The sequence below is a fragment of the Pyxicephalus adspersus genome, chromosome 11 (assembly GCF_032062135.1).
Source record: "Pyxicephalus adspersus chromosome 11, UCB_Pads_2.0, whole genome shotgun sequence".
Lineage (NCBI taxonomy): Eukaryota > Metazoa > Chordata > Amphibia > Anura > Pyxicephalidae > Pyxicephalus > Pyxicephalus adspersus.
In genome coordinates, this window is record NC_092868.1 from 11603128 (window position 1) to 11619984 (window position 16857).

The 16857-nt window shown below is 38.4% G+C and overlaps 1 protein-coding gene across 1 annotated transcript in view; it reads right to left on the reverse strand.

The window, feature by feature from the left end:
* Nucleotides 1-16857, reverse strand: part of LOC140340496 (cytoplasmic phosphatidylinositol transfer protein 1-like) — an 80982-nt gene that overhangs the window by 25699 nt on the left and 38426 nt on the right. Inside the window, exons 2-3 of the mRNA XM_072425749.1 lie at nt 14795-14943; nt 3691-3779 (exon numbers count right to left, since the gene is read on the reverse strand). Coding sequence (XP_072281850.1) covers nt 3691-3779; nt 14795-14943 — 238 coding nt within the window. The remainder of the gene's footprint in view (nt 1-3690; nt 3780-14794; nt 14944-16857) is intronic.

Genomic DNA, 16857 nt, shown 5'->3' on the forward strand with positions numbered 1-16857 from the left:
TCATGAAGAGGCACGGCACACACGGAGGAACCACACACTGAGTCACCTACCGTACCACCCGATTCTGGTAAGTAATCGGTGGGTGGCTTATTTGCGGGGGGGGGCTTATTTTTCATTTTTCCCTAAAAAGGGGGGGCTGTCTTATTTGATGGCCCTGCCTTATCATCGGGGAAACACGGTACTAGTTATGTCAGTGATCACACATAGGCTGGAGGTTACAATAACAAAAAAGAAAGTTTCTAGCCAGCAAGTCAACAAAGATAAACTTTCAAATAAAAACATTACTAAAAAAAAAAAAAAAACGAAAAACAGACTGATGTCTATTAATAAAAAGTGTTTTAATTAAAAACCCTAAATGTTTAATTATATGATGAGAGATGATACTTCTGTTCTTAAACTGTAACCGGTGATAGCATCTACATAATTACTGCCTGGATTCAAATAAATTGTTCAGTGCTGCAAATCCTGGAAATTTCATACATGACGCATTATGACTCACATGGCATTGGGGAAGCAACTATATCCTAAGAAGAGTTCACTTAGCCTAAGGCAACATTATTTGTTTCCATCCACATTATATTTCTTAAAAATTATACATCATCAAAGTACATAAGGAACTTGTAGCAAGTCCTGCCATTTTGCCTTCTACCCCACTACCATTTGCTGGAAATTTCTAGCACTTGATGTGAATGCTGGGATTCGCTATATAAGTACAGCAGAAATTACCGCTGGTAAAGCCGCCGATATGGATAGTCCAGCATATTTTATAAGCACTCTGTAGCTTTCCATCTCTGATCAAAAAAGGTAACATTATTACTACTTTTGTATCACTGTTATTCATCTGCAGATCAAAAGGATGGCCTTTGATTTCAGTTAAAGCAACCCGACATTTTATTATTAATCAAATATGTTTCTTTTTAACATTTTATCAACCATCAGACCTAATTCGCTTTACCCTCTCTCATAACTATTTAAACTTTTTTTTGTTAATTTTTATTCTTCATTTTGTTTGTTAATGTTATTTATACTATCACATAAAAAAAAAAAACATAAAATTGGGAAAAAAGCCTTTATTTTTAAATAACCTCTACTATTTGATTATAATTTTAGTGTTATTTTAAATAGGGCAAATTATAGGAAAAAAAAAGTGTTTTACTAGTTTTTTTTGTCCATGATGAAAAAAAAAAACACAAACAAGAAAGCTTTATTTGTCCTACAAACAACAATTACTCTGTTATCATAAGCAATAATAACTTTTTTGTTGAACAAACTGGCCCAGGAATGTTTAAAATTGCTTTGGTCCATAGGGAGTACGAGCTTTGAAAGATAAACTGGTTAAAACAGGGAATCTGTTAAATCCAACAACACCAAACATTTACATGTAATAAATACCCACTATTGTATATCAACAGACCCAATATGACAAATCAGGAATCATCAAAGCTGAGGGTAAGTGATGTCCTATTATTTTCATCCTCCTATTGATGTTCAGCTCTGTGGGTAGGGAGATATTGAAATCTAGAAGCCCCCTTTGAAAAGGGGTCCCCAGATAACCAAACTTGTCACCCCACAGGGTGCGGATGGGAAGACAGGACCATGTAAAAAATTCCAGAAAGGGTTAAATTATCCCTAAAAATAGAGAACACAAACAATTTTAGAGCTATGCAGGAACCAAAAATGTTCAAATTGGAGTAGAAGTAATCCTGCAAAATGTTAGCCGAGGACGGATGTCCTCAGCTTCCCTCTAGTGGTATTGGCTAAAATAATGTAAACGACGACGATATGAACTCCCTCATCATTGTTCACAGTCGGTCAGCCAATCACATCAGAGGTGGGGACAACTTTCCCTGCCTGAATGGAATGAATGCCCCCTTGCTGGATTATCTGAAAACAATGACAGAAGCTCAGTCTGGCCAAACCCCTGTCATTGTTCAGCCAAACCAGAGGAGGATGTCATTGTCCAGCAGCATCACTATACCTGGCAATGTAATCTAGCAACCCATACAAAAATAATAAAAAAAAAAAAAAAAACATTCCCTACTCTTCAAAAAAAAAAATGACATTGTCAGAATTACAGAAATGAGTAACTGTCTTTGTCTGGACATACGCTTTAATCCATGAAAGGGTCTAGGTTCTCATTTTCTAATTTAATACCATTTTTTTATTAACTTCAACTATTTTTCTTTTTTTTCTGTATGGATACCTAGGTAATGAAAAGAACAAAATAATACATTTTGACCCTTCATGACTTTCTAACAGCCAGTATTTAAAATCAAGTCCATTGTTAAATTGTATACTGCACAGATTGTTACATGTAAGAATAATTATTCATTATTACCCCTTTCTTTTACATTGTACGGTGTTCCCCTTACACCATCAACCCATCTAATGTCACCACATGTTGCTTTTTGTTTGTTGTGATAAAATGTAACCTACAAAATTCAGAGATTGAGCTCAGACACATTGAATTAAGCCATGCTTTAAACATTTATCAGTAACAAATACGCAGTATAGTCCAGAGCTACAAATATATTTTGCAGAACATTTCTTTACCATGTATTTGAAAGCTTTTTTTTTTTTTAGGTATATGTAAATCAAAACTTTTTTGTTCATTAGGTTTAGTTACTTTTAGTTGGTTGGTGGCTCTGGCAAAATTTTCCTTTATTACCTCTGCCTGAAACTCTGCCAAAGAAACTTTGGGATAATTTAAAAGCATCTTCAAACAAGTAATATGCTATAGGGGAGTTTGACTCCCTATCTACTATGTGCTGCCAGTAAAATTTGACTTTGGTTTTTCATACTCTGTGCTTCATGACACAAAATAAAAAAAATAAAAATGTCCGCTGATTCTGACCAGGTATCAGCTTCCTGAAGTCCCTGTACTTCTGACTGAATCAAGTAGAAGCATAACAAAGATCTAATGAGTTGTGCTGCTGTTCTCATTTGCTAATAGGGGTATGCTGATAGAGGTAGAGGGTAGTGTGACAGAGAGATGACCTCAATAGTTTGTTGCGTCTTCTTCTGCCGACTAACAGACAAAACTTGTGAACATAACTTTAGCACATAAAACATCAGGCCTTCTGCCCTAGAAGCCAGCGCTGCGCGATAGAGTTGCATAAATATCGAGATTTAGATGTAAAAAGAAAGTACACACAAATAACTTTTCTAAGTTGCTCTTTTCAATAAATATTAAATATTTTTTTGCTATCTCTATTTTACAGGTGCAGAAAATAGCTGTAGATTTTACAAAAAATCTTGTGAGCCTAAAACTTCCTTTGTCATCTGTCTGTGCAAGAAACGGAGTTAAGGAGAGGCAGGTGGGGTGTGATCTATGTCCTTGTAATGCATCAGGAGTAAATTATGCAAGCTTGAAAACACATGCTTTGGAATTTAGAGCAAAAAACACTGTGCAGTCATGTCAAAGAGGAAGGTTTGTATATGATTTCTGGCACATCATCAAATAATAATCTCTACTTTGAGGATATTTAAAAGGCTAAAACATAGGGAAATATAAGTACATCGTAGGGATGTATGAATATGTTTTTCTCAATTTTGTACTAGACTAGGACCTAATGGAGAAAACTTTACCTAACTACCTAAACCAACTGATACATAATCCAAAAAATACAGGAGCTCATGGCAATTTCGTTTTATTCATATGTAATGAAGATATATTCTTGTTTGGTTTACCTGTGACTGTGTAGGGATAATAGTTCCAGGCCTTTTCTGTGATGTAGAAAATCTTTGGGACAAATCCTCGTACCCATGTTGGAAGTTTGCTAAAGAGAGAAAGCAAACTGTTTAACACAATCCTGTGTACATTATCCAAAAACATTATTTTGCAATAACAAAAGACACATAATATCTTTACACTTTTATGAAGCTAAAAAAAAAAATTTGCTTCAGACATTAAACGTTATACAAGTTTAGTTTTCTGATGATTACACATAATATTATTATATATATATATATATATATAGTTTTTCCTTCTGTAAGAAAAAAAAAAAATAACTGTAAAACAGGAAAGTACTATACCAGAGGTTCGCAATCTTTTTCAGCCACTAGGCCATACTTGGCCTAAATGCCGGAGATTGCTGACCTCTGTTCTATAAAATAAAAAGTACAGTTTTGCTGCTAAGGATACCTTTAGTCCATTAGACACAGCCAAACCTGTAACTAACAGTCAGACGATGACATCCTAATTTATTAAATTGGAGATTCTACAAATAAAACCTAATAGCTTTCCAGAAGAAACACCTTTCATACAAATCCCCAGTGGTCACAATTTAGTGTACATAAACTTTTCATTTCTCTTTCACAGGTGGCCTAATCCATCTTCCTAAATATGGTAAATTGAAAACTTTAAAGCACTAAAATTGTTATGCAGTTACATTTATGGTGCAATAAATGTCTATAATGGGTCTGCTTGCCTGAATATTTTTACATAACACATGCTGCTCGAGAGTCCCATTGCTGTCACATCCAATCTGTTTCTGAAACCTGCCGATTGTTTTCATGTAACTATGAACAGCTGCATTCTATCCTCTGTTCTTTTATTGGAGTGGCTTCCACTATGTTCTAGCATTTTGATAAGGTAATGGATCTGGTAAAGAGCTTTAATCAGCAGATATCACTGGGAATATGATTTCTTTGGGAAGTAATACAAGCCTTTAGACAGCAGTTTCATTGACCTAGGGAGATGTCAAGATCAATGTCTGCCCCCAGTGCAAGATCATGTGAAAGAACAGACAACCCACAGACCTCTATTTACCATAATACACTCCCCCCCCCAAAAAAAAAAAAAAAAAAAAAACATGCCCCCCAATAACAAAAACTATAGTCAAATGACCATACTATCTTACTATTAACTTTATCACTTCACATTTACATAATATTATCATAACATTCAGGTAACAGACTATCCCACACTAAAGTGGGTTCACCTCCTTTCCAGACCATTCAGAGGACTCCACACAAAATATGGGTCCCCCACCCCATTGATATTGACTCCAAAGAGCAATGCCCTTGCGGACCTCAACTGCGGACCTCAACTGCAGACCCTTCCCCAACCATTACCTGCAATACTATACCACAACCTCGAGCCTCTGCCTAAACCCAAAGGAGGGAGGGTGGGAAGTTCACACTGGCACAGCTAAAATTTCTGATGACCTCACTCTCTACCTCCTCACCTTTATTACCTTGGTCCCCACCTTTACCTTCACCCCACCACCAATCTTCAAACATCACGCAAAACCCTTGTCTGTCTGTTCTGCTGTTTTCTAATGCTTCAAAAAATATTTGGGACTTTTAGGGCACCATACATCTAATGTTTTTCTTTTCAAAAGGACTTTTTTAAAATGTACTTTAATACATTTATTTTAATAAAGTATGACCAAATGATCTTATAAAAACAATTTATTTAAAACAACACAAGAGTACTAGCATGTATACAAACACACATGCTCTCTTTAGCATGCAACTAACAGAAACATGCTATCCTCTGTTCTGCTGTTCTCCCAGTCATGCAGGCCCTCACCTTTACTTCCTTTATTCGCTCGTTCCAGGCCTGTCTTGACTGCTTTAGGGTTTTTGGGTCATAGGAAGTGGTCATGATTACACATGCAGATTTTCCAACTATGTAGAAAGTTATTTGTGTGATAGAGCAGCGGTCGCCAACCTTTTTGGTCCCGGGGACCACTAAAATTACCGGCTCCTGACCGCGCATGCGCAGGGTGCCACGTGTCAATCAAAGGGGAGAAACCTCCCCCATAGTGACATCATAATGACATAACCATGCTCACTCTCCCATTGAAGATCTGAGCCTGCAATGGGAGAGTTGGCGGGTTGGGTCCAGGGACACAGCCCGCCCACTTGCCTGAGATTTGTACGGGGGACGTGGTCCGCGGCTCTGGCCAGTGCGTCCCCCCCAGCGGGGTCCACCTTTTGACCTTGCTCGGGGGTGCACCGGCCAGAGCCGCAGACCACTAAAATTTTCTCGTGGACCACCAGTTGGCGACTGCTGTGAGCACATGCTTACAGCAGGATGTCACCTACCACACTGCAGAGTACTCTGCCCTTGGTGTCAATTTGATCCAAAAATCAACAGAACACAGACACTTGCAGCCGGTGAAAACCATATATCATACCATATGCACATCCAGGGTCCTAACAAAAAAAAAAAAAAAAAAAAAAAAAAAAAAAGAGAGAAAGAAACATACTTACCGTATTTATTCGAGTATAACGTGCACTCGTGTAAAACGCGCACCCCTAATTTTCGATTAAACATCGGTATAACATTTTGTTTACACCAAGCATTTTAATTGACAAAAAATATTATTGAACACGTGGGGCCATGATAAAAATCATTTAATAACAACTTAAACTGATATAAACACAATACCGAAATAAAATTAGCGGCAATGCTTACCGTAACGTGTGGGCGAGGAAATGAAGCGGCAAACCCAATTCGGGGGTGGCAGGGCTGGGGTGGCAGTGGCAGCCAGTCCATTGATGGCGTACGCGAATTGTGAGTTTGCACTGCGCCTTTTCCGGGCTGCAGCCGCTCACTGTACGTGAGGGCGAAGGAAAAAAAACGTCACCGCGTCGCGTACAGTGAGCGGCTGCAGCCCGGAAAAGGCGCAGTGCAAACTCACAATTCGCGTACGCCCTCAATGGACCGGCCGCCACTGCCACCCCAGCCCTCGTTTATAACGCGCACCCAAACGTTGATTTCTTTTTTTGGTATAACATTTTGCGCGTTATACTCGAATAAATACGGTACCTGCCTGTTCATATTGTTCTTCAAATTACACTGCACAGCTCAATGTAGACTTCCAGGATATGCCAGGTATCCTAGCACCTGGAGTAAAATAACTCCTGTTCACATGCCCAAAAGTTATGTTATCCAGCCCAGCCAAACAAAATAGATGAAGACGCGACAACAGGTTGAGGATGGCGAAGCCCACAACCAAGCAAGAACAGGTGAGTGTGCGATTAAAGCATATTGCAACCAGGCAGGTAGGATTATTTTACTGCAGATGGTAAATCGGCTGTCCTTACTGGAAGAAAAGACTTGCCTGGTGAAGGTTTTTTGGTTAATTTAAGGTAAGGTTTAGGTCCACTTTAACACATCCACTACATAAGCTTTTTCAGACACTCGAGACCTAAATTATCCAGCAGGCCAACACAATACAGAACAAAAAAAAAGGTGCACAGAAGCCAGAACGTTGGAGCAATGTGCCTTACTCATGAAGGCTTTATCCTCTTGACTTTATTGACTCTGAACTATTTATAAAGCAATAAATAGTATAAGTGCTTTATTTCTTCTATTCCACGCAATATTCACAAACACTTAAATGTCATAACTGCATTCCAGATGCTTTCCTCTTATCTAATGCCACGGTAACCTCAAATTACTGTAAATGAACTTAAATTAAACATTAAAAAAATACAGTGCTATTTCAGCACAAACTAATTTTGTTTGCTGAAGGGATATTGGTAATAGACATAGAATTGTATTGTACAGTTGTGTACTGCTGGTCAGTGTTTCTCCTGCTTGACTTTCCTTCATTTTTTGCAGCGCTTTTAATTGTCTGTCCCACAAAGCTTACACAATTATTTTAGCTTTATTATGACAAGGTAATCATTGCCTTGTGTGCCACTTGAAGATAATGCATATAAGAAAGACAAAAGCTGTTTGTGTTGATACTTCAGTTTTCATGAGCACAGATATTAGCTTTACAGTATCAATAAAAGTGACAAAACAGATACCCTAAAGAACTCTTTAACACAAAACTAAAACATCATTATTGAAACACTTAAATCCAGTGGTTCTTGACAACATCCAAAACTGTCTACAGCGTTACCAAAGTGTGACAAGGTGCCACAATCTATCCAGAGACGGCTGTTACATCACAAGATGGCCAGGTTACCAGGGAATTCAGCTTCATACAGCGAGACAGACATGGGAGACTATTATCAAAAACTGTCAAGTTGATGGGCTAAATTTTAGATTTGGTTTCCACCAAAGTTTTCAAGGGAGCATAGGCAAGTACCCAATATCAAGGTGTAATAAATGTATCTTTACTGAACAATTGATGCAAAAATGTCTTCAGAAAGATCAGTATTTAAGTACAAAAGAAAAAACAGGCACATCAACATACAAAAATACCTACGCAAACAAATCCTAAACTATTACTCTATTGCAAGAATAAAACAATAGGTTTCATAAATATTTGGTGCTCTGCTTTAAAAATTGTGGGCTTCAGTTTCAAAATTTGTGTTTAGTCAGTAAAATCCATTTCTGATTTCCCTTTGTTGTCCTCTGCCTGTGTGTTCTTTTCTCTGTCCTAATGGCTAACAGCTTTTTTTATCCAGGGTTAAGTGCAGTAATGTGTTCCCTCTGCAACTCAGCCACAAACAACATGACTTGGCCATAGAGACCTGTCATTACAGCTTGGGAATACATAGTATAAATCCTGTAAAAGTAAAAGGTTAGTAAGCAGACATGACTTCTCTTTAACTGTGGTGTCAGTGGCTGGTTTTTTATGAAGGAGTAAACACTACTCTAGATATGCAAACACATACAGTTATGTTCACAAAGATAAGGCACTTGTAGTCACACTACATGTTCTCCATTAGGCCCATCACACATGTAAATCTAAACCTAAAAAAAATTTGATGTAATACATGGTAATGATATATTATTTTATTCATCATGTCCATATGAATTCACTTGAATTCATATGGGAAGCACAATGGCTCAAAGATTAGCACTCTGGCCTTTGCAGCGCTAGGTCCCACGTTCATATCTCGGCCAGGACACTATCTGCATGGAGTTTTCATGGTTCTCCCTATGAAGTTAGGTCAATTGTTTTCCACTCAACATTGACTTTAGACTGTATTAAAGCATTTGACTATGGTAGGGTATTAGATTCAGCCCCTTTGAGGGACAGCTAGTGACATGACTATGGACCTTGCACAGTGCTGTGTAACATGTCAGCACTAATATTATTATTATTCAGTATTTATTTATTATTATTATTATTATGTATAACCCATAAAAATCAGAACTACTGGAGCCATATAAACTGCATACCTATACAGCCAAATTAACCATTATCTAAATGATTTCTAGATCTCTACTATACGCAGCCCAAACTATTCCAAATCTAAAATACATTATAGTAGACCCATGTGTAGTCATATTTACCAACCAATTGCAACAATGCAGGACTACATCGAGTACAGGTAAACCTAACCAACAATCTAATAGGACAACTTCTTTTAGATGTACAAAAGCTATGCAGTGAGAAGGGCTGACAAAGTTGTTGGTACCATTTCTGGTTTGAAGATTTTGGCTGCTTAATATTGTGTATGTCCCCCTCAAATCCTTACACTTGACTATTTCTCCTGCTTAAAACAAACACCTTCAGGAACTAAATGTCTGACATTGTTGTGAGGGAACCAATAATATTCTCTTTATCTGTCAGTGGGTATAGATTTTGGCTGATTGGTGTATATTTACATTGTAAAAGGACTGACCAGCTATACCGTAAAAATATATTTCCTTATACAAGGCAATAAATAGAACATCTTACCTAGCAGAAATCTGCTAATATTGTGTATTTTGTGAATGCATGATCCAACCTGAAGAGCAATAAACTTAATTATTACTTGAATTATTTCTTTGCGGTAACTAGAAGCAAATATCAAGATTCCCACTCCACTTATTTTTACACTGAAGAAGTATGAGTCAGAATCTTTGTGTTGGTCTCTAAGTGACATCTCGGGCACAGTGTACGCACAGAAAGTTCCTTTCTGTTATTCTAGGACAAGCTGTGAGGTACTCGAAAGATGTAATAGGTTTAATGAGCTCCCTCAGAGACAGCTACACTGCTCTATCTTTAAAATATAATGGGATATTTGATGTGTTTTTGGGAAATTGTATTTTTTTATTTAATGTGTACTATTTTGTACAGTTACATGACTGTGTGCATACTTTACTGCCAGTAGAAAGTAAAAAAAATATATATTTCCCTTACACTGAGGCTTTGGCTCATGGTGCCTACATCATTTAGAACATTCTAGCACCATGGATTATGTATAATTTTGGTAGTCTCTTAACCTGGCTGGCGGTATTACCGAGTGTGGCTCGGGGTAAAGTTTCTATACCAAAAGCAGTAACCCAAAGGCACACAGGGTGGAATTGCCGGGGAGTTTTCAAGTCTTACCTGGTCCCCACGTTCCCGCAGCCTCTTCCAGCGGTGCACGTGGCATCCTCCAGCGGTGCCCGACATCTGCTTCCCCTGGCGATGCCGGCCGAGCATTGCCAAGCTACACAGATGCCATCTGGCATCTGCATGCCCAGCGTGTGAATGCCCAGGGGACGAGCAGTGCGAGGGTGAGGCTGGAGGGCAGGACCGTGTGGCTGGGAGGCGGGACATTTAAAATAATAAGTATTTTTAAATGTACCGTTTTGACATTTAAAAATACTTATTATTCAGACCAACAGGGAAGTTAAGAAACCTAATAGTGATGTCAGAACTCCACCACACTTGTTCTGGGTAAGTGATTTTCTGCACACTTGTTGTGTATCACTGACGGATTGTATTGCATGTACATAAATCTACGTGTGACTTTTAGACACACACAAGTATCCGTTTAGCCAGGCAGCAACATTTGGCATGTCATTGTTAGTTAAACCTGTTTGTAGTGTAGATAGGACAAATGGCCACTGTGTATGAATTGGAAGAGATAGCATCTCTGTATTGTTTAGAGGCAAACACAGCAACAAAGAGGTTTTGGCCAACAGATCAACTTTTGAAAGGACTGATTACTGGCCATTAAAGTTCTGCCATCTTAAGTTCACAGTCTATCAGCGAAGCAGTCCTGTGTGCAATGTTAAGTTTGAGTGGGGAGTTTGTGGACCAACTGGGAGTGATCACAAACTTTCCTGATAAAAGGTTTCCCTCGGAAATGGAAAGGGGGACTAAAAAAGAAGACAGCCAGGGGAAGCCAGGGAAAGCTGGAAAGGATCCTTACTGGCTCACACGGGACCACTGTGAAACTTAGTTCAAGTGTCCTGTTTTCCATTGTGATCACTTAACACCTGTTTGCTGAGGAAATCGTGAAATATTCTTACTGAAGCCGAGTAACTTTTAGTGTGATCTTTTGTATACATTGCCAGTGTTCACTGGCTAGATAAGGTAGATAGCACATGCATGAATGTGTATGTATGCATGGCTTTGATCTATCTATGTTTTGTTGTGTCTTCCTGTAATTCAGAAAATACTGTTTACGCACCATTTATTGAGTACCAATGTTGAATAAAAGGATATAAAGCTACAAAACAAGCTGAGTTCCTTGGACTTAACTATGAGAACTAAACTAACAGTTATCTATACAAGTATATAGCAAAACATTCAGGTACCAAGCAAAACACCGAGAAAGCATTACCAAATCAGCATACCAGACACAAGGCACCACCAACTTCTATTCAACATTTACATTAAAATGAGAGAAATAGGGAAGTGGTCTTTGCAAATGACCTGGAAATGCTAGTTACTGCCTGATATTCAGACCCTCAGGTTTCAACTATACCCCTTGTCCCAAACAAAGTAAAAAGATCAGGAAAGGCAGAGTAATGTCAGACACTTGGACCTTTGTACTTGCTTTGGAAAAATTACTCAAAGTGCAATGGAAGGAGGTGACCAAGACAGCCAGACAGAATGTACTTTCAAAAGGACAGGTCAGTACTGGCAGACTATGTTTCAGTAGAGATATAAATAGAGGTTTGTAGTGGCAACTCCCATGTACCTACCAGGTTTATTTAAAACTTGACATTTTCCTGTAAACTTTATTGATGTATGCTTAATTTCATTGGTTTGTATTGGACATCAAGTAGTCCAGGCATAAAGCAACAAAATCGTTTCAAACAATTTTCAATCTTTATTTATAACCTTTAAATTTTCATGATTTGTTACAGTTTTTGTTGTGTGGTGCTTTCTTCTGCTCTACTCTGTTCACTGAGATATTTTTGCATAGAGTACAGCCAGTTTACCAGTTGCACAGCAAATGAAAGGTAAAGAAAAGCTGTCAGATATAGTTTTCACATCAATATCACATCCCTGCCTATAACAAGTGCTCAACACTGCTTTCTGAAGGGCAGCAGAAATACATCGATGGCTAGAGGGTAGACTATAGATGTATTTGAATGAATAGATATCAAATGTTGATAAAAAATCAATCATATCAATAATGACATCATGTAGCCTGCAACTGTATGGAAAGGAATAAGGACATTGGTAAAAGTTATTGTAGGACATTATTTAGGCACTACTTGCTTAGAAAATGTTAAAATAAAGAAAATTATCTTGACCACTTTTATGGGCCCCTTCATGCAAGCTATTGTGTAACTGAAGTTGCACTGCATGACCAAATATCTCAAAGTTGGATTTGCCAAAAAAATAAAGACACCCTTTCCACAACTAAAAATATAAATGTTTTACATTTCCTAAAAATTGTTTTGTACTCCATCACCCAACGTCTAAGGATGTATGGTCATTAGATTAAATATCACTAATGCACCACAGATGGATCTATACCTAATATTTTCCAATTCTTTTAGCACGTGGTTTGTCAATAACATAGCTTGTTGAGCACATATACAGTGTTCAACCCAAAAAACAAATTTAAGCTGGGTGGCAGCCCCTGTATGGTGGTGGCATAAAAAATCCCTCCAAAATAGCCGGGTGGTTACTGATAAGGGCCAGGGGGTGTGCCCGGCTAAAAGGGGCTGGGGAGAACACTGCATATTTATGTACATAACCTTCAAATGAGTCCAACTGCTTTCTAAATTAGTCCACAGAAGGAAGAAACTTTTTGAAATTACCATTTATTTATGAAAAAATAAAAAGGGAAAATATTTTCACTTTATCATCAGCTCCTATAAAGCATTGCAGCCCAGGGTTCCCCCGAGGCCCTTTTAGCTGGGTGCACCACCTGGCACTTTTCAGCACCCACCCGGCTGTATTTGGGTGGGTACTAAAGAGTTTGATCACAATACAGGGGCTGCCACCCACCTACAATTTCTTCCCACCTGGCTTAAAAAAATTCTGGGTTGAGCACTGCAGCCACATATTTGTTTTACTGTAATGATTCATTTAAACAGCGAAGTGGAAGATCTTGTGTACTACAAGTTGGCACAAAGTGTGTTTGCACTTACTAAGGGCACTCGTGTATACAGTTAAAATCAGGGGATTCCTTTGTCCTTTGTATTCTTGTGGAACTTTTTTTTTCTCAATGTTTGTGTTGAGCTTTGTGCTCATCACCAGCTGGTATTACAAATGGCATGGAGTGGGATTAAAGCCAACATAAGTAAAGGGGATTATACTGTTCAACTTAATACTGTGTTTATAAGAATCCAAAACTGAGAAAGAGATCAGCAAACTGTTTATTGCCAGATGGAACTCTTACTGCACTGCACCTTAGGTATTAGCCCTTTATCCTAATGCTACTTTGCAATCAAACAAGCAGTTCTGGATAGACCAATTCACAAAATACTCTTCTGTACTCTCAGAACCACCGTCCCTGCAAGGTAATTTTACACTAGCTTTATTTAGGAGAATCTTCCTAACTAGAACATCTTTGGATTCATGACTTTACATTCACAGTCAAGGGGTAATTCTACTGTTAGATGAAGACAATGAATTGAGCTAACCCAACATCACAATGTGTTATACTATGAGGCATACAGAGACATATGTACGAACAAATAGATTTGGAATAACAAATGTCGGCTAAAGATGTATACAGGCATTACCCATTGTACAAAGTACAGTCATGAAATTGGGGCAGGTGACCTCAACACTACTTGTTACCCATTTGGGATTAGGGAGCTTTAATAAAAATGAATGAACATCTTGACTGTGGGATGCCAGAGACCAACAGATTTCAATATTAAACCCATAAAACCCAAATTACCATCAAGCACAACACTACTTTTGTGGTTAAATGGTGCGCAGGCCTTTTATTAACAAATCAAAATTAACAAATTAAAATTAAAAATGTCAAACATTAACATTTAAAAATATATAGCATAATAAACACCCTAAATAACCTTCCAGTAACAAAACTTACCCATATAATAACATAAATAATACCAAAGGAATAATATCTTTTAGAATGCCTAAAACACTGTCATTAATCCCTTTCTGGTTGCCGGTCCTGGAAGGCCCAGTGCTAAAACAGATATTATTGCTCCCAGCTGCCTTAACACCCAGCTCGGTAATGATAACCGTACTATGCGCAGCCCAACCCCGTTTCAACATCAACTCCCTTTCTCACCAATCTGGTGATTCAACACCAAAGATGGATCTCCAAACCCCACCAGGAACACCAAAGACAGACTACCTTTGAGGAACTCAACCGCCACAGAACACCTCACCCGGGCAGGAACTTTTTCCCTTCCAATTTCAAAATCAGGCGACCATCCCCATACCTTCCTGCTCTTTATATCCCTTTAACCCCACCCTCACCTCCACTTACCTACCAATCCCTAACCTGACCTTTTCTTCACCCCAAAACAATACCTATTAATCTCCCTCTGGTCTGCTCCATGTCCCCACAGTCATGCAGGCCTTTCCCCTACGCCCTTTTCCTCGCTCCATTCCAGGCCTGTCTTTATCAGTCTGATCAAAAAGTATTAGTGCTTTAAAATTCTTGTTTCTTTGTCCAACTTGTTTTACAATAACCTAAATCAAGCCAAGTAAAAAAGCTTAAAGTTACAGCCCACCTGTTCAGGTAGACTCTTTTCTCCGTGTACTGCCCTTTGCCATGGATGGGGTCTTCATACGGCTCATTAATGATCACTTCCACCCCTTCTCCATCAGAACTTTGTTCATGGCTGTGCTTGCTGATCATATACAGTTGCCCAATCTTGTACTAGACAAAAAAGAAAACATGTGTTAATAAAATGTTTCCCTGCCAAAGCTTGGCATACGCCTGCAGTGCTACTCTACACTGCAGACCTGATTTGACATGCATTGTTGCAAAGGCATTTGGAGATGTTTTCCTTTCCATACTTGAGATGACATTCTAATATTCTGAATGTGATGCAGGGCAACAAGTTGGAACAGGTGGGAATTTGGGTTATGCTAACTTGTTAAACACAGCCTCACTCACAGGCATCGGATCAGAGTGGAAGAGTGGGAAGTACTGACACAAATCTCCTGTCCAGACAAGTAGCATTGATTAATATTGACATTATGCTAAGTCATGACTCATCAAGGAACAACACAATGAGAGAGTAGTAGTTAGAGAGTTCGCCTATCATGTAATTAAGTTTGAAAATGCTGCAATAAACCTAATCTGTTAAACCGAGGGAAACAAAATACAGCTTTCTTCCTCACTGCTATGCTTTATGGAAAAAAAATCAGTATGATTTATTGTTAGTCTTCAATGTCAATGAAGGGGTTTAGATAATTTGAATAAATAGAGCAGACCATATATGTTATTTAATATGACCGTTTATTGTACCCATAGACATTACATGACTGTCCAATCCTGATAATGCAACAGTCTAAGGTAGTGTTTCTCGACCAAGGTTCCTCCAGAGGTTGCTAGGGGTTCCTTAAACCAAGAGCATTTTAGACCTCATTTTATTTCAGTTACCACCAACACCAATGATCTTTTTGCCTTTCTGTAAGGGTGACATTCTTCCCACTGATCATCACGCTAATGTACTTACTTGGTGAACTACATGGTTACATAGTTATGTTGAAAAAAGAAATAAGTCCATAAAGTTCAACAACTGGGGAAACAAATAAAATAAACGCATCCCAGATAAAACACCTATAGACATAGTTGAAAAAAAAAAAAAACATGGTTTAATTGGCTCCAACAAGGAAAAAAAATTCCTTCCTGATTCTGTGAGCCAATCGGATCTTCCCTGCATCAACAGCCTGTCATCTTTAAAACTTTAATACAGTTATATTCTGTGCTTCTAGAAAAACATCCAGCTTTTTCTTAAAAGCAATCCATAGTAGTTGCTGAAAATACTTCCTGAGGGAGCCGATTATACATTTTCACAGACGTTACAGTGAAGAATCCCTTTCCTTATGTGAAGATTAAACCTCTTTTCCTCCAGATGCAAAGAGTGCCCTCTTGTCCTTTACAATGACTTTAAAGGGAATAAAGAAAGTTTTCTATATTTACCATTTATATAGAGTGATCACACCCCCCCCCCCCCCCCTTAAAGGTCTCTTCTCAAGGGAGAATAGATTCAGTTCAGCTAATCTCTCCTCATAGCTGAGTTCATCCATTCCTTTTATTAGTTTAGTTGCCCTTCTCTGCACTCTACAACATAATTTTTGTGAACTGGTGCCAAAAACTGGACTGCACATTTCATGGACTGAGCTGTGGTTACAGGGGGTGCTAAAAAGTTCCTGGCTTTGCCCCCTTCCTGATGAAATAGAAAAATGAGTGTGGGGGCATATGCCAGCCTAATATCTTAGTATGTAACTTTGCAAATATCAGGTCTTTGCGATTCTTAAAACTGTTTTTTCTTTTAGTGAGAAGCTGTGATGGCACAAGCAAGTTTCACTTCGTTGGAGTTACGGGCTGTCATTAATTTTTTGTTTCTCCAGGGAAAGGAAAGACATTTCTCCGTCAGTGTTTGTGACATCTCAGTATGGACATCCTTTGCTGACTTTCCCTGGAGAAACAAAAACTTCATGACAGCCCGTAACTCCAACGACGTGAAACCTGCTTGTGCCTCTGCCATCACAGCTTCTCACTTAAAGAAAAAACAGTTTTAAGAATAGCAGAGACCTGATATTAGCACAGTTACATACTAAG